The sequence below is a fragment of the Anopheles funestus genome, chromosome 3RL (assembly GCF_943734845.2).
Source record: "Anopheles funestus chromosome 3RL, idAnoFuneDA-416_04, whole genome shotgun sequence".
Classification (NCBI taxonomy): domain Eukaryota; kingdom Metazoa; phylum Arthropoda; class Insecta; order Diptera; family Culicidae; genus Anopheles; species Anopheles funestus.
This window is the reverse complement of record NC_064599.1, coordinates 63,492,059-63,511,558: the sequence shown is the minus strand read 5'-3', so window position 1 is coordinate 63,511,558 and position 19,500 is coordinate 63,492,059. Positions and strand designations below refer to the sequence as shown.

General features: G+C 42.1%; 1 protein-coding gene across 8 annotated transcripts in view; it reads right to left on the bottom strand.

Annotated features, from left to right (window-relative positions):
• Window positions 1-45: 45 nt before the first annotated feature.
• The window catches only part of LOC125766886 (uncharacterized), a 26,765-nt gene continuing 7,310 nt past the window's right edge, over window positions 46-19,500 (bottom strand). For 6 of the 8 annotated variants that reach the window (XM_049432973.1, XM_049432979.1, XM_049432977.1 and 3 more), the window contains exons 3-7: window positions 8,305-8,392; window positions 2,741-2,986; window positions 2,129-2,267; window positions 1,421-2,027; window positions 46-1,324 (exon numbers count right to left, since the gene is read on the bottom strand). In XM_049432973.1, the coding sequence (XP_049288930.1) occupies window positions 1,008-1,324; window positions 1,421-2,027; window positions 2,129-2,267; window positions 2,741-2,986; window positions 8,305-8,392 (1,397 nt within the window). In that variant the 3' untranslated portion in view covers window positions 46-1,007. Of the gene's footprint in view, window positions 1,325-1,420; window positions 2,028-2,128; window positions 2,268-2,740; window positions 2,987-3,310; window positions 5,731-8,304; window positions 8,393-19,500 lie in introns of those variants that run through there. The other 2 variants (XM_049432981.1, XM_049432980.1) reach the window with 2 other exon arrangements.

The following is a 19,500-nucleotide window of genomic DNA, read 5'->3' as shown; positions in this document are numbered from 1 at the left end:
CGTTCGTATGTAGTTTGTTGATAAATTTACAAATTAAAAGAGCAGTTAAATTATACCTTTTTATATTTTCAAACTGTTTAGAAACTGTTTACATCTTCAGGTAACAAACGGAAGGATAATTTTGTTTCTTGACTATAAACGTATAACTTCAGCAATATTACAACTTTTGAATCAGTGTTTATGAACAAAATTAGTGGAAATAATATTGAAATTCGAAGATATCCTCACTACGAAATTACAAATCAAACCAATAAGAAAGAAATCACCTTTACAACAGTTCATTTTGCAGTTTTTTTGATTTGTAAATTATGTTTCCCTACCAATTTTACGACCAAGCGTAAATTATATCTTTCTTAAATTAATACATATGCATTTGTCGATCGTTTTCTTCGCGTTTTCTATTAATTAACTATTAGAGTTATCAAGCAAAAATAAGAAAAAAAAACACACACAATCGTAATACATTTCACCCTCATCAGTAAGGAACAAGTTTACGGTTTTCTTAGCTATAATGCAACTTTGTTGCTTTGCCATGTTCTCGACTAAATGTTCTGCCCAACTTAATTTTGTTAGTAGTAGCTCCGTTTTGTAATGCCAAATGAAAGAAACAAACGACACGAAAGGCTTAGTTTGGGACAGAAATCCTTTGGATGTCCTTGAGAGTTAGCTGCCTAGCTAGAACACTAGAACCCTTCGTGGCAGAGCATTTGCAGATCATGGGAATTTAGGGTTTTAGTCTATGTCCTTTCGCGCTAGATCATTATGGCAACAGTACTATGAGTTTGATAATGTTATGACTTAAAGATTTTTTTGTTGTAAAATACAGTTCACTATTTTGCTGCGCCCTAAATAAGTTCCTTCCTTTTGCATTCGTAAGTTCGACGAACTAACAGCCGCACACACTGAGAAAATTGCAAATTGCGCTTTACTAATAAAACAAACGACTACATCGAGCTCTAACTATTTGTCCTGAAAGCTTGTTCGGATTGCAGCAATTAGTGCAATTCCTAACCATAAACTCGGCGCCGTTGGTTATTTCCGGCAGACATCGGTGTGGGTTTGTAACAGAAGTGTCGCATCGTGTTATTCCATCGACCGTCGTTACATCCGAAGTAGGTGGCAGGTTGTAGATGTCCAGGGATGTGGTACCCATCGTTACACTTCACCTGGCACGCGGTACCATTCGGGACGGCCAGTTCGTTGGAAGCACTTTCGTTATCTTTCAGATCACAGGCAAATCGTCCATTTTCCGGTGGAATATCCAGCTGGCAATCGCCTGCAACGTTTAGCGTATCGCTATCGGCTGCATAATCGTCGGAGACATCTAATGGAAGAGGGCAAACGTTTTTGATACAAATTTTAATTTCCTCAATAAGCAGGTGAGTGGTGATAAGACATTCAAAAAAACCCTGCTAATTACCATTAAAAGTACAAAACGGTTCTTCTCCTTCCCAAAGTTCGTCCTCGCCACATTCAACGAAGGAGTTCGGTCGGCTAAGGTAACCACCGCTGCGGCAATGGAACGTACACCGTGAGCCCCAGATATTGCCCAGACTGCAGCTTACTTTCAGATCGCGATTCTTCGGCTTGTACCGTTTGCACTGTTTCACGATCACTCTGTAGCGCAGATCGCACGTAAGCACCGTGTTGCCGGTCTGTTTGCTAACCACCTTCGCCATGAAGCTGTACGGTGGTCCATTTGAGTGGGGCAGGACAAAGTTTGCCCGCGGACCGAACAATGTTTCCAGCTCGTACAGTTCCTTGGAAATCGGTCGTCCATTGCAGGTGGACAGACAGGGTGGTTCGATCATAACACCGTCGAGCCCTTTCCGTGCGATCGCGGTCCGTTCCGGTGGACAGCTGATGCAAAGATCACCGACGTTTGTGAACTTTTGCTGTGGCGGTAATCCATTACGTCGTGGTCCACCGCCGGAGATCATACTGCCCGGAACTTTAACGCGATGATGCGAACCGTGATGTTGTCGTCCATTTTTTCTCTTCACGAAGGGAGTCCGTTGTCGATGCATCTGGGAGATAGAATCAATAAGGGTATAAATCATTACTGTGCTAGAAGTCGTCCTTGAGGAAGGTTGTAACAGGGCTAAGTCTGACGATCGTTCTTACGTACAGCAGTGTCTTGCTTGGAGCTGTACACTAACGTTCTGTTTTGATCCGGTTCCAGAAATACTTGGCTTCCCATCTCGAGCGTAACGGAGCCTTGCTGGATGTTCTTGTACAGACGCGGGTGTTGCTTTACCGTTGAAACACTGCAGAATTGAAAATTGGAAGTGCAGGGATTAGTGATCATGTGAACAAACAAACCTGTCTGGCACAGGTTAGATAGATAAAGAACATGATCTATCAACAACATTGAAGGCACGCCAGACAACAGGGAACTCATGCAGTGTAGCATGAGCACATACATTGGACACTACTGGATGCACAACTGACTGCACGGCGGATAATGATTGCGTGATAAGCATTCGTTTGTACGCTGATGCAAATCGATAAATCGATAACTATCGGCGATTCTCTTGGGGGGAAGGGCATGGGTTTGTAGTAATATGACATATTGTCGCGTGTCGACACGACCACGTTCAACACCATTGAAAGAGGGAGTTGAGTTTTAGTTTTCAGTTTTAATTTGCTACATAAGGATTACGGACCAAATGTGTTCGGGAATTGGGTAAAGACTTCGTATCAGACACGATAGGGAGAGAGGGATCGAAAACTTGCTTACCGATCGATCGATTTGCTATGATGTTTATGAGTGCTAGCGCCTATTTGATCGTTGACAAAACCGCCTGTGTTGCGCCCAACTCGGACGTCTCCCGTACGATGGTGATGTACGCGCTGCGGCCGTAGAATTCGCCGACCCGATGGCGATGTCACCCTACCTGTTGCTGATGTTGCCAGCGGCGACGGTCCCGTCCACGATAGCATACGGTTTGTTTGCGGAGCTGTGCGTTTCAACGTGTTGGCGGTTCTGTTGAAGTGGAAATCGAGCAAGATACTTGTACCGGCTAGTGTGAATGTTGTGTCCAGTGCGGTGTTTGTGAGGCTGTCGATCACCTTTTTGGAAGAGTGGAACGTTTAAAGGATTCTTCACCAGTAGTTGATAGACGGAGCGATTGGTTTATTGGCTTATGTATGCAAGAGCTAAAACTGTTTTGCAACGTTCAGCAAACAGCATAAACTGTTTCTAAACTGATTCCAGAGCGCATACAAAACTCGAGCCAAGTGTGATCGAATAAACACAGCCATGTTGCGGTGTCCGCAATATCTTTTTTGTATTGGCATTTGTACTCACAGCACACTGTATGGCTTCCTCTTCTACCCAGTTGGTGGCTGAATGAGCATCGAGTTACCGTGTTTACGTTCACTTATCTAATCTCCCCATGCCAGGGCGAGTATTTATGTATCCGGCGATCGTGTCCAGCTTATGAAACTCATAACTCAATCGATGGCGTACGACTAAACGCTTTGATTGAGGATGCGGGTTCTTAATGCTTCGAAGGTGATTGCATCGGTCGCACGATGTACATAGAGAGTTGAATATAATTTACATTGTAGCTTTTAATATCGCACCTATTATTGTTAACGCGCTCGTTTAAATCGTGCAATGTGTGGTCTATTTAAAAGAACCGAGTTAAAAACACCATCTCGTGCTTGCTTGCGAATGAAGTAAGAGATTCCAATCGGGTATGAAATACAGTTCAAGTACCAACAGACACGGGAGTTAACAACGAAATCAAGAGTGAGGATGATGATTGAAAACGCACCATCTGACCTGGTCATTATCGGTTTCGCCCCCGTTATGATGATCAGACGCTAAATATCATTCTTCATTGGTTTCAATTATGATATTAGCAATACTTTATCTTCCAACGTGCCAAACCTTACCACCATATTCACCAGCACGGTACATTGTTTGGTTCTCCATAGTGGGTTGAACAAATAATTTATTTCGAATGATAGTAATTATACCGCCAGACATGGTGGATCAGGTGGAACTGTGGGGCAGGTGGTCCGTATGACGAATCGGAAATACGCACGTAAACCAATACGCGTGGAAAAACGTACGGCAAAAACAGAAACGCAGATAATTGAGCCTCATCGTCGGAGAAGTTGATCGGTTAATAATTTGCAAACTCGAACCGTACGCAGGCACCACCTTACGCAGCTTCTGGGCAATTTAGGGGGAGTATATAATCTGTTTTGCGTGTCTCTTTTTTGCCTCTTTTTAATCTCTTATCACTGGAGTAAGTCTCAGGAAAAAACTTCGTTGGAGGTCTAAATCAAGTTGCAAGGTACTGGGTCAGGTTCTACAGTACTGGATCATGCCGTAATGGGGAAATACTATATCGGTACTCGGTCATTAAAAGCGGATCCTCTGTTTTTTTTCCTTCTCGCCCCCCCTCTCGAACCATTCGTGGTCGGTTAGGACCGTCTTCATCAATCATTCCACCGTGCGCAAGCTGACGGACGGATTGACATTGGCGAAGACTAAATGTTTGTTTACCGTGGGGAATTAGCACGCAGTACAAACACGGAGGAAGGTGGTCTACTTGAATGCGAAACGTTTAAGCAGCATACCACCCCCACCGAATGCAATGGAACGCATCAGCTGGCAAAAGCTGAACGATGTGGGTGGATTATTTGTCATCGTGCAGATAAATTGGTTTATTTAGAGATCAATTCTAGGATTGATGACTATGCAAATGGAGTTGCGGGGTTGTGTTGCGTGGCCTTAGACGAGCTTATAGGGGGTTGTGTTGGGGATGCTCCTCTCTCTCTTCTCCACTGTACGTTACGGAATACGTGTGTATATTAAGATTTCTTCGACCACTATCATGTGACATCCAATTAGGGGTTGTATTTGAGATCGGGAAATGGCAAAAGTATGTTTTTCCTTTACACGCTCAATCGCGTACCAGATTAATATGCTCTTAAAAGCATCCGCTTTAAAAAAAAACCCCGGAAGCGAATTTGATCGATTCGTGGAGGAAACTTTTAACGGTGAATGTGGAGAAATAAAAATATTTTCGATTGCTGTCGAGTTTGCCCGTCTTGTAATCGATACGCTAATTGACATATCATTCTCTAATCTAATCGAGTTTCTCGTAACTATACTGGGCGCCAAGTACGACTCACGGGCGTTGGGATGCATAAATTGAAAAGCCCCATTTATCTTGCCGTAAATCGCTACTACTCTATAAGTTCGTCCCAAGAATGGCATTGCAAAAGGTCTCGGGACACATTTACATCTGTGCGTGTATCGTAATGGGAAAAGTAGGTTTTTTAGCTTGCCATTATCTCCTTAGCTACTGGTTCCATTTAAACAGTCTCGTAGGATCATGCTTTTTACAGACATCGCAGAAACTAATCCATGATAGGTTAGTACGATAAAGATGTTTTACTAGCTATTATGTCGGCCGGTGTAGCGAATAGCTAGCACCCGGTTAGGCTATTCCGGAATTTTTAACACCAAGCTTTATTGGCTGCACTGAGCTGTTACTGAGCTTTGTTAGTCGTAGGGCGTAGTATTGCAGCACATTACAAACCACCTGATGCATGGGGCAAGTATGCAACACCGTACCGAATTAGTAGCACTGATTGAACCAATAATTCACATTGGGAACAGCTGCCCATTTGGAACAGCAATTGTACAAACAGCTTTCCAGCAATTCAATGTTTCGTACCGGAAGGCTTAAATGCCACCAGAGTTAGGAGGGACTGATACCTAGACTCGCTCGAACACGTTGAACCAGCCGGCAGTTACAAATGAAACTGTATAAATGCTAGATTAATCCAATGGTCAATAGCAATGTCAATTAATTAAATTTCCACCTTTACCTACCAGGTTACTGCAGTGTCCAACTGTCTGCTTCCACGAACTCTGTCAAGCGGTAGCAAAGTTCGCACACACCTCCAACACGCGTCGAGACGTCGACACACAAGATTGCCGAAGCGGTGGCGCTCTAGTCGCGATCTAGACAACTTCGTCCTACCAGGGTCTCTCCCAGGGTAAGTGAATTAACAAATTTACATACCCGGTACGACTTGCGCACTTGGCGCAGTTGGAAACTGCTTTTGATCACCACTTTGATGGAAGCAGGCAATCATATTGAGATCCGCTCCTTCGATGTGTATGGAGATTGATCTGTTCTAGCGAGGGTGGGGAATAGTTGCGCGGGAAGATTGCTGGAGCCAAGAGTCTTCGCTCTCTTGTTGGAAGGATGTTTGCTTTGTGGTTTTATTAGGTTATCTGAGGGTGAATGTTGCACCGGAGTATATTTGTGTGTAGTAATGGCGACCTAATGTCGATTGACTGCTGTAGTAAAACATTCTATTTAATTGCCACGCTAATACATATGTACGTACGGAGATAACTAGAGAAATATTTCAACTACTAAATAACTTCATTAACGCTAGTACTATCTACCTCCTGCTGTGGGAATGACTGTTACAGGATCATCAAAAGCATGAGAAGTTAGTGCTGTAAAAAGTGCCACTTTTTTGTTGGAATAATTCAATAACTTCAAAACCAGCAAAAAAATAATAATCCTCCATAAGGACTGCATTTTTCCCGCACTAAATCAAAATGACATTTATTATCGCGTTTTTAAAATATGCACCGATCTACGGCGATAAAAATGGGGACCAATAAATTATTTCTCCTTTGTTTTTTTTTGTATCACGCTTTATATTAATACCCAAAGTGGAATGCGATTTTTTTTTCCTGGAGCTAAATTCGCACGAGTTCGTTAAGTATTCATGGGGCTTTTTGGCTAATTCTTGGACCCGTGCAACCTGCCCCCTGTCCGTGTTCATAAGACTAAAGACTATGAAAAATGTCATTTTAAATGTTTTCATTTCATCACCAGTTTTTGGTTGAGTTAGGCTGCAACCATATCGATTAGCGTTTTAGGCAAATGTGGATAGAAGCACTGTCCATTTCGTTCCAGTTCCAGTAACTTTGTAACGGTGTGTCGCGCACAGGAGGGAGTCTTTAGATTTGCTTATTTAGCTGGTTAAAACGAGCGTAACTAAATTGCTTTAAGCAGCATCATTAACCCGCTGATCAAACAGCGCTAGGGTAAAGGGTGTTTTGCTTTTGTGCGTCTTTTGTCCGTCCGTTTTATGCGATCCTCGAGTGAGTCTTTAATCCTATTAGCAAGATGCAAATTTAGCGCGGCAGTAATATGTTTGACGCTTTGCCAGTTCTGCTCAGCAGGTCATTATCACCAAGGCATCGTGGTCTGACCAAAGAGAGGCAAGCAATCGTTACGTAGGATCGCTTTATTCTGTAAGCAATCTTTTTTTTGTACACCACTTTATGCACCATGGGGTGAGTTTTCATCTCGCTGTCTTTTATTAATTAAGAAATCTTTCGAACATGTCGTTAATAACGGCGGAACAGTGGTTCAAATCATGTTCAAATGTGTTGTTCAGAAAGATTCATTTACGTATTCATTGTAGATAGTAATAAAAAAAATCCGATAACAAGAGCAAAAAAAAAGGATGATCCAAATTCACAAACAGATCACCCAGAACACATGCAAACACGATTTGGAGAACGTTCGGTGGGTGGGATATACATATTTTTTCAAAGTATCTGTTCCATTTCGCAGATCATCATCAGTTGAGCGATCCTTCTAAAAATACAGGAAAGGTAGGAGGAACTCTTTGGGACCTCCTGTAGGGACGACCTCATGCTCATGTTTAACAGTATCGTCAGGCCATGCTGTGTACCTGTGTAGCCAGACGTCCATTAGTGTGGAAGCATATAATGTTCGCTTGTGCTACCATCTCCCCGGTCGGTGGTTCAATATGGGACACCTCATTAAAAATCTCGCCCGAAGGTTTTCCGCAGGTTTCAATGTCTTTTCGGTGCGCAAAAATTAAGATGGGCAAACATTGGAGAATAACGTTGTGATGTGCTTAAAACCACCAACCCAAGGATGCGTTCCGGAATGTTGCAGCTCTGCAGCATTTGCCTGCTATAAATCAAAGAAAATATTGCTAGTTGCGGGTTTTTAATGTCTCTGGAGTTGCCGTTGACCAGCCAATCCCCAAACACACTTTGCATCAGAATGTTGGAGTTCCTGGCGTTAGATTCGGTGTGGTTGATTCCCCGTTCCGTGAAACCAAGTTCGTGCCGAGACCTTCGAAGGCCGGCAAGCGTGATTAAAAGCGTTTGATAACAGGCACATGCATGCACGGACAGTTTTGCAGCAAATATAAAAAAAAAACAGATCGACTAACGACAAACACTCAAACACACTCCGCAAGAGCGCAAACCTGTTAGCTGTTCCATTGGATGCCATCGATGCAGTTTGGTCGATACCGGCACTGTAACTTCTCGGGTGGCACGTAGCGGTAGGCAACACTATGGTATGAAGAAATGAGAAGCAAAAGAAGAAGAAAACATATATAAGAAGTGGCAAAAAATTATCAAAATTAATTTAAAACCGGAACTCACACTCGTATTTCTCGAACGGATTAAATCCGAGTACGCGTGCTCATTTGAGGCACGAAGGCAAATTAATTCAAACTACCCCCCTTTTTGACTTTTTTTTTTGGAGAGGGAAATTTTTCTACCCTCTCCCTATGCTTATGCAGTCAATTATTTATGGCTTTACGGTTGAGCTATTAGCTTATACGGTTAATTATTTATGATTTGTAAACGTTTGTCAGTCGCGTTTCTTCCGCGACACAGGAGATCTTAGTGTGATCGCCGTAAATCTGTCGCCAAAATTGCATTCCATTGGTTCTTGTTATTTTTTTTTGCAACTTATCCTTTCCAGTGGGGTTTTGTGTGGTGCAAAAATCTTGAATAATGTCCCATAAGCGATTGGAACATATGTGATCATTAGTGGAAAACATGAACCCGGCTTGTCATAATGCGTTCGCAGACGGTGAATTCGGTTCGCGGTTTGAATTATAATTATAATAAAACAAAACATGAAACTGAAGAACATACACAATCGGTGGAACAATTTGTTATGGGTGAAATAAAAAAAAATAGGTCTAATTCAATCGAACCACAAGCGGAAAAAAGATGCTACAATGTAGCAGCATGTGACATAAATAATACGACACCCGGGCAATCCATTTATTCAAATCTAGTGTTGTAATCGTGCGGTAATTGAAAGTGTGACACCCTTGTAAGCAAGCAACAGCAGCTTACACTACGACCGACCCGTACCCGGCTTTATCTTGGGTTGATTCTTCTTGCAGATAAGGTAGCACTCAGGCTAAGAAGCTGTCAACAAATTGAATAATTATCGTTGACATTAATCTTTCGACCTCTACGATCACGCCATCAACGGGATCTTTTTTTTATTCCTCTTTTCACACCAGTTGTCACACCTCCATAAATCAAAGTATGATTATCTGCGTTAGAGGATCGCCAGAGCATTTATATGCATGAGCTGATTAATTCTTCATAACGCTCCAAAATGCACAACCGAGTGCGTTCGTTTTCCTAGTGTGCGGAAGAAAGATAAACGTTTCTGATGTTGGACACACTCAAGCATACGATCAACGAAAAGGAGAGGAATAAAAGAAGTGCATTTCATGCAAGTGATGCAGTTTTTTTGTTGCCTCTTTCAGTTAATTAAGCCGATCGCCAGCTTACGAAAAGCTCGATCGATGATGGTGGCGTTAGGTTTTTTTTCTCTTTCGCTTTATTTGTTTAAGCTACTGTTGGAACGTTAGAAAACAGAATCTCGTTAACCATCATTACGCGGGACATATAATGGAACGAATGTGGTGGCAATGTTCGATGAGCTTTTAAGAGTTTTAACAACACACGAAACGCGTCTGTAATATGTTGCCTTTTTGGTGAACGCAAAAAGAGGAGAATATCTTGAGAGAGGGTAAAAAGGGATCTCAAAGCGTCCCGAAAAACAGGAAGGCTTCCAAATGTAGCACATTGACCGATTCGTTTTGGACCGGTTTGTCTTTCTACTTGGTGGTCACGGTGAATTGCACTTCGGATGGAACGCATTTCTTTTTTATTTGCTGGTAAATTGTAACGATATAAACTAATTACAAGATTACTGAAGAACATCTTCATCATTGGTATTTTGTAGCTAGTGATCATGAGTAGATAAAGTCAGTCGAATAGTGGAGTCGATAATGCGTGACTCATTTAAAATGCCTTTGCTATTTGAAGTTGCAGACGTAAACAAATAGCGATCGTAGAGAGTCGTCGTCAACCAAGAAAGAAGAAATGATGCGTAGATCTATCAATGAAAATCTGCTACCCACCCGATATCCAATTGACGATAGTGTAGAGAGCAGCAGTGGAACTATTTTTAGGTCACATCCGACTTTTAAGAGTATCCGATTTCTTCCGGTAAAGATATTCTGCATACAACCATCACAACGGCGCTGCCTGACGTCAGCAATCAAAAGCTTTTGAAGTGATACGGAAGGTCGCCGTATGCACATTCCACATTGGTGTGCATTCCCGAACGCTTTGTTTATCTTCAACCCCGCGGGTGATGGAATTTAAACTATGCAGTTCAACATTTCAAGATGCATTGTTTTATTTATTGTGCTTATCTTTTCTATTTGTTGAAGTATTTGCAACTCGTTACTGAGGGGGAGATCTTGTACAGCTGTCATTCTCAGCCATGGATACAGTTTTGAGCTGTTACAACAAGATAATGATGTGCGTCTTAACGATTGGCAGCGTAATTTTAAGGTTAGAGTACTAAATTTTGCAGCAGACCAGCTGCAATCCCCAAAAAACGTACAAGGGAAGACAAGATTTGGAGCGTTAGCTGTCGTCAGTAATTAATTCTTTCCCCAAAAACGGTGACGATCCTTTTCGATCGTACACACGAGTCACGAACTGCGGTGCAATGATAAAATGGCGCAGACATACTATGAAGTGTTAGTTTGCCGACAGTCTGTAATCATCTGGTAACTGGGTAAGCACTAATTGGTGCTGAATTCGTCGATTTGCCAAAAGTTCAACGGTTTGGATTGGTGTGTCTTTTCTTGGACGAAGCCGTCATTCTGTACAAACGGACTCCAACTGATGCGTGTTGTAAATTGCGAGTTTAAACCTGTGGTCTACCGAATTGAATACATTACGCCCAGTGCACTGTAGGAACCCAAGAGTGACTTACGGGAACTTACGGGTCTACCGTCAACTAGAGCGTCAAACTGTTTTTGGCAACCTGTCAAGACGTTCATTAGACGTACAAACAGTGTGTAACATCTGCAACACAATATGGTTTAATGTGTCTGCCTTGTGTTCTGTTTTTTTCCTCTACTATTTGACCTCCAAAAGACACAAAAAAAAATCTTTGCAGTACGTTGCAACTTTGCAAGTAGACAACGTTTCGCCCTGTCATCAAAGGGTATATGCAGGTCAAACGCAGGCCACTCTGAGGATGTTTGGAATCGAATCATAAGTGTCGTGCGGGGTAATTGGTATCTTTTGTGCGGCTTACAATTTCTGCACTCTAATTGAGGGATGTTGGATGTGATTGCATCGATATGCAGATAGGCCAATGACATGGCAAATCATATCCCGAAGGAAAACGATGCGTGTGGGCTGTCGGATTAGTAGACAAGTAGGTTCAATCAAATAGAAGGATAGTTTGAACTGAATGTTTGACCCATTGCTGATTGCATTTCCATGCATGGGACGGTTGTTGTTAGACAGTTGACACGATGGCAACTTACGACGCCAATGAAGCAATTGTAATCGTTTCTTCCAAGGGCCATCATACCGTTTTTCAAGTCCACTTTTCCAATTTCCACTTGTGTATCTTCAACTCCCTACCGCTGCTAGACCCAGTTGGAGGTCAAGATGTATTCTTTGGTGTGTTGATCAAGAGCCACTAAAGTGAGCGAGGTGATACAGTTCGTCAGCCAGAGTTTAAGTACGCTTTTCACACCCCATTAAAACAGGACGCACAGGATATTATGACCGTTCGACGACATTCAAGTCGGCGGTGTGGCATTCGTTGGAAGTTTACTGAGCCGCACCATTTTATTGGACCGGCTTACTTCTTACAGCCAGCATCTTACCGTACAACGTTCAATATTGATTTTAGCTCGCCTGTCCGTAAGGTAAGTCCGACACGGCTCTGTCCGGGCGGTGCTCGAATCACCGTTTGCGCACCAAGGAATTGGCCTTCGTCTTATGATTTATGTGCTGTTTTCACATGGGGGTTTGCAAATCGTTTGTTTTCGGGATCAGTCTGAGTAGGTTTAATAGGTTGTGCTACCATCCGATGTATCGGTGTTTCTTTTGCACCTTTTGCACACACACACAGCACAGTGTGTGCTGGTGAGTTAAGTTGCAGCACAGCGGGTGTTGAATTAGTTTTTACGAACGCTTAACCTTTCGGGTGTAACTTTCAGCAGTCCCTCTTTAACGCTTCGCTCCATTTTGGCGCTTCGGGTATAGCTAGCAGGCTAACAAACCAAGAAAAAAGGGCATCCACACTCGTTGAATGATAAATATTCTGCCTGCAACCAGCAAAGGCATAAATCTATTAACCGCCAATAGTTACAAATCAAAACATTCCACGGGAGATCCCACTGCCTGGAGGATGTAGTATTTAAGATTAAAAACTAATTTTTCTTAATTTTCCAAAGTAAAATTATGACCCACAAAGAAGGGTTTTTTTCTTTTGTTTTGTTCTGTACTGTTGCGGATATTTGTTTGCCATGGTTAAAGCCACATAATGGAGCACCAATGTCTAAATTTATGAGTTGAACCATGAAAGTACTTGATTTATTACGCATTTTATGTATCGCTTTGTGTAAAATGGTTTTTCAATTTGTTTTACACTCAATTTGTGCGGTTTATGAGTTTTGTTTTTGACCGGACTAAAAGCATTCCATACAACCGCCGCAGCGTTTGGAGGATCATACTCGATCTTTTAACGGTCGACCGAGTTCTTGCGAGTGTCATGGGTTTTGAGGGAGAAATTTACGACTGTTTATGTGAATATTTGATTTCAAAAGGTGGTATTTTTCATACTGCACGTACTGTCTCTCAGTTGAGGCTTTATGTTGGACATCAACTGGAAGCAGATGCGTGATCATTCTTCTTTCTTTTGGGGAGAAGACGATACGATCCCGTAAACCACCAGTGACGCTAAGCGATCGGTCAAATTTTGACTTGCGATTTAATAAATAAAACTTTCACCAGCACCATTAGCGATTAGTATTTTTAGCCGAACGCAGCGAATTAATTGGTGTGGTTCTAATGATATGACATCTTGTGGTCAAACGCTGTACGCATCTTGTTGAAAACAGATATCAACACCACACCGGCCATATTACACGCACAAAAAGGGGACATGCAAAACAAGCGAAGACGAAATAGGACGGAAACAAATGTTTCCCAGAGGTAAAAACTTCATCATGGTGATATCCATCTGTGACGCCGGTCGGGCACAGTTAGCGAATGATGGATGGTATGTTTTGGCGATTTGGTTGGCGGTTAATCTTGAAATCGCACCCACCCCGTACGTATGCAGTTTGCGTAAAGCGAACGGAAGACAAAAATCACACATCTGACGGTGCGCTTTTCTTTTCTTCGAGTGTGTGTATTTTTCTATATCAAAAACACCGCAAAACACACCGGTGACAAATCACAAAGAGATGGTTGATGTTACCGTTGTTCAACGTCATGCAACGTTAACGCTGACGAAAAGGACATTAATTCAACCGATGGATGAATTCATTTCGCGAGGTTTGGACTCGGCGGACCATCATTTAACGCCGGAGGTAAAGGCAGTCTATCCACTAAAAGAAGCGCCTTTGCTGATCGACACGTTTCTTTTTTATTCACTTGTTGCCCAAAAGGTTCACACTTCCATCGAGTGTGCCTGAAAGGCGATCGTTTAAAACATTTCGCGACTGATTGATACATCTTGTTTTATGGAGATTTTTAAAACAAAACCAAAACGTTACTCACAAAGAGTTCAAGGTAAAATTATTAGTTTCAGCTTAGCGAAATGTCATCTGGTGTGGTAAAAATTAAAATAATGGAAATTTAAATACAATCTACCTTAATCTTGTCACGTTAAGAACGTGGAATTGGATATGGTAAACGTACATAAATCACTCACAGTTTCTGCTTCCTTACTGGGATTAGTTTATTATTCACCTTCGAGTCGGTTTTCAAAAGTTGCACTCGAAGAATGAAACAGACATTACATCGGACGTTCGTAAGCGCCTTTTGCATTTTATAGTCTTCTGGTACAGAATTTCGTAAAAATGATTCATTTACAATCGTTGTGTGAAATGTTGATTTACAACACCGAAATGGATGCTCAGTTTGCTCCGTAAAAAAAATGTAATTAATGTGACTTTGCCCGTTTTGTTGGCAATTGCTCATGTCAAAATAAGCGAAATTTGTAGCACAACATTGTCGCACGGGTTTTCCTGTTTAGTTTTTGGTAGTAATATTTGGACAGAAAAGCAAAAATGAACGTATTTATATACATCTATCTTTTCCTCTATAAATAACGATGCTGCAATATTGCTGCTTGTAGAAATGATGGAAGCGACAATACAAGGAAGATAAATATTTATTTATCAAATAACTCTTTCCATGCTAACGTCTCTGCCGTACCAAAAGGTTTAGACGCGTTTTGATTTAAGTGTATGATTAGTTTTGTTTTATTGCAAATCAAGCAGCAAGAGAAAATTGGATAAATATTTGTACAGCTTCACATTCTCGACCTTGGAATGGTTTTGCTGCGGTCCGCATACGCACGATCGTGCGATGGCAAGCAAGCCGCAATGTGTCTCTGTGGCAATGCAGATGTGTCTGATCTCGTTGAAGTTGCGGTTACATCTCCACGAGTCGCTCCTCATCAACGTGAACGATCGAATTGGTTGATCGATGGACTGGATCGATCAAAATCGCTCAATAAATTCGACACCATACTGTCACCGGATGTGTGATCATGCTGCAGCTTGTGCTCATGATCAGGCATGAGATGTGTGGAGAGGAAATAAATAAACATTTGCCAACATCTGAGCAAGCAAGTGTCCCTATGTTTGATTTTTACTATTAACAATAATTTAAGCATTATTTAAGTAGGATTAATAGATAAGCTTATCTAATCGGTAGTATCTAGGTGTACTTGAATATCACTCATAATTACAGAACACGGTTTATAAGATTGCATACCAACCCAAGATAAGTGGATGTTCCCCTATCACTAGTCTGGAAACAGTCCCGACCATTCCCACCATCACACTATCGGGAGGAAATTTTTGCTAAATAAACACCACCAACACCGTCAGCCACTACTAAGCGGGTGGTGAACTTTGTTTGTTTACACTTATCGAGCAAAAAACGGCGCGAAAAGTACTCCCTCGTACATCACACAAGCTGATGGCGTTGTGGGCAAAAATTTTCCCTCCCCAATTTGATTGGCATTTCTCGTACTCCTTTCGACGTGCGAGGGGGAAATGTGATGGTTGAAGATCGTGAAGCAGAGTAGATTATTTGGTTTGCATGAGCGAAAGTTTAGTTTAACGCTCGGTAGGTTCACAGCTGGTACTTTAACGATCTGTTAAATGCATCGTTTGCCCTACGATTGACGTAATACGAACGATTCTGGAATGCGGAATTAAAGTACTTGGGGGTTTTGTACTAAAAGTGTACTAAAAATACTCGTCTATATTACATCTAGCTTAGATTTTTTTTAGGCGTTTAAACTAGAATACAAAAGAAATTGATAACATTCTTCAGCCTGTTGATGATTTTGGTTATACTATCCATCTACTCACCAACGACTCAGCTCGATCTAATGACGATGCATTAAAAAGTCATCCATCTCTGTGGTTTTCAATTTCCTCCCGCGCGGGCCAATTGTGTTTCCTTTCTGACCCGGCTAGACATTGATGCGTCAATTCGTCCTGATGTCCCAAGACTCGGGGTCCACCAGCATAGAACGATGCCGAGTGCCGAGGCACTGGCCTCGAACTGCCTGGTCGTTTAGAACAATCCAAGCAGTGCGGGAACGGGCGGACAGACCAGAACAGTGAATGGTGATTGATGGCGGTCACTTAAGTGAATCTAATTTCCTCGACCCGCGAACAGTAGCGCGACACGTACTAATTAAACTAGGTCCTGTTTGTTTTCAGTGGGAAAATCGTTTTGTGTCCGGTTTTGCAATTGCTTTAACGGCCTGAGAGAGTTTGGTGCCTGAGCACTTGCACCTACCGAGATACCGGTGGTGCATTCATGGCCGTGATCTATCGTTTGCGCTGATTGGTACCGGGTACGGGGTAAGATGACATCTTGATATGCTTAATAGCGATGATTAGGTCGTACTGGCCGGGAACAATGTCTTTATGGGCAATGCTGACAAGCAGCTAAATGGGTGTACTTGGACCCCGGGTGAGTATGATTGACGGTGAGCTCCATACACACTAACGATACTAGTGATTAGTTCAAATGGAATTGTAATGGATATTTGCTATTGAAACCTTGTTGCGATCAGTGCAGCGAATGACAGTTACGATATGTTTATATGCATATTATGCCATGATGTCCAGATCGTAGCACAGTTGAATGCTGTGATGTTGGGAAATGGGTAGAGTCGGTTTTAATTGTGAGTTATTCGATACGTCCCATCTACAACAGTCAACGTAACATTTTGTTTTAAATTAACAATTTTTCAACCAGCCAAGATGCAGCTTAATATCCGGTTCTTTTCGGACTCTGAATACGGGACTACAAAAAAAGAAGATACATTTCTCGCATGCATTAAACCTCGTGCTTGAGCTAACTGATGATGATCACACGGAAACTAACCAAGCATGGCGAATGTACATAAACAAGCCATTCTGTCATGCTGCTAACGAAATTTGTGCACACAATCTTCAAGGTGGCGTCAAACCGTTAGAGCGGCCGTTTTGTTTCGTCCTGTGTCGCGTGCGAATTCTACAGACCATATCGTAGCGCCACTTGTTGTGCAGCTAAACAACGCTGGTTCATCATCACATATTGCCGTTCACGATCACCACGTACAAGACACCGAGTAAGAGGAAACAGGAAGGGCTAACGGTGGTAATGACGGGCGAAATTATGATTCAATCATAGGCGTAAATAAAATCGTTGCAATCGTTGAATTTTAATTGACTGTCATATCGGAACATGTCATCTCGGTGATGTTATAGTACGAGCATGGAATGAGTGAATCAAACTGCTTAACGAAGTAGTAGTAGTAGCAACTTTAGTACCCGACTCAGACACACCAGGGAACCGAATGGAGTTGACCCATTACTATAACTGTCGAATTGAGACGACTTAGACGATGTCTTCTGCGAGAAGTAAATTATTTTGCGTTGCGATTCAAGAACATGTTGCTTATATCATGGGACGAGAATACCTCTATCTCTACCTAGCAGTTGTAGTTATAGGACAGGCATACGAGATATTGGAGATTTATTGAATTGGGACAGTTTGGTGGGGAAGTTTGGTTAGAATTGGTCAGAGCTGGATATGCTGGGCGAGATGAAGTTTGACGCCACCGTAGACGACTGGTCTCCGTCGTGTCTGCCCAGTCGAGGTCAGTGAGGTTAATGGAGTGTGATTTTGTGGATGACAGCTTCCAAACGGTCCACCCGCACAGGGTCGTAGGATGCGTTCGGACACTCGATATCGCGCGTCAAGCGTCAAGTCTGCTCAACGAGGTTAATTTGTACAGTTTTCGGTGCGAGCTGTCACGTCTGGAGACACCTTATTGGGCAGGATGAGTTCGATAGCGTAGATAAATTGGACGTCAAGGTACATCTTTTAAAAAATGCAGTCTATTTGCATCGTTGCGTCTAAAACTTGGCCACTATTTGCGTAGGAATATTTCATTCACATGAAACCAACCATGCACTTATTGACATATGGGGAGATCAATGATCTTTCCTTCGGTGGGTGATGATGATGTTTGCTTACGTTTTTGATGGGGAGATTTGTACTACACGTTTATCGTTCTTGTCGAAATTTGTTGTTCACGCGCATGGTTGCAAATATTTCAAAAGGAAGGAATTTGTTAAAAATAACTTACTCCCCATTTCGACCGCAAATAAACCAAAACTAAGGGGAATGGGTAATTAGGTAAGGCATCGTACAAGGGGTAACCACACGCTGTAGTTAGCGGCGCAACTTGACTGTTCTGTATCGCTTCGACTGAAAGCGTGAAGTAAATAATGACCCACGCCGGTCACTGGTGCTGCCGCAAGTGTGGAAAGATTTTTGAGGAAAGAGCAAATTTAACATCCGCTTGCAATCGATTTCCCCGCCCCAAAAATGCTGCTAAACTGGAAGACCTTGAGTCGAAAGGTTCGCACAGATGCACGTGTAACTGGCGCTGTTTGTTATGACTTTTGTGTGGGACCACAAAAACCACTTTTATGAAGTTTATGCTTATTTTAGAAATCTTCCTTACCGGTGAAAACGTAATGGGGCACGCTATTGACACCTCATTTAAATGCGAGCGTTTAGGACCGGTACATAAAAAACTGGAGGATCATCATCGATCGCAATATGAGACCGGACCGCTATATCAGTGATATCGGGTTCGGTTGCTTAAACTTCAAATCGTGCGTCCATCGATGGTCATCGTTTTCGTTTCTACCGGGGACATCCCGACGAAACTGATCGAATCGAATTTAATTATGTGATGTAGGTTATCGCGCCGGTCCCGTACCATCGTATGCGCAGTAGACGATCGTGGGTCAACCGATATGTGTTAGTTAGCGTTTGCATAATAAAACGATTTAATTTAACCAAAGGCCATTGAAATGATAATTTAATTACTTTTGCTTTTTGGGACATTCGCGTGGCTGTGGCTGTAATTATTATAAATGTTTCGGCTGACTGAAGCGAATGGGTTTTTTTTCTAGATCCTAATGAAGTTTGTATCGCTGTCCTATTACTGCCATTGTTTTCGTACTGTCTTTCATTCTTTATTCGGATCTGTAGAATGTAATATTTTGGGAGGTGGATGTGTGTTTTTGTTAGGGAAAAGAACTATTGTTTAAACAATTTCTGTGATGAAAATGATCAAATATTTGGCAAAATTAATCGAAACAAGACTTCCGGTTCTTCTTCCTACCGTTGAAATCGCGGCTTATGTACCGCACAAGCATTAGCATCGGCAATTTTGTACCGTGAAAGCACTCCGGTGAAGTAGGCGCTAAAGTTAATGGTCTGTTGACAAAATCTCTTACCGTGCCTGAAGTGCCATAAAATGAGGTGTGCAAAGAAAAACTGTCCACAGGGAACAGACCATTAAATGCATGCAAAAATAAGGTGGCAAAAGGCACATTAACGACAGTGCTAATCGATGATGAGTGTTCGCACTTGTTGTAAAAGTGTGTTTACACGCACTACTTTGTACACTTTGTAGTATATGTTGGGTGTTAGTTTAGTTGCAAAAGCAAAAGAAAAAAAAGACATTGAATCCTCCATCTCCCCAGTGGAACAAAAGAGCAATT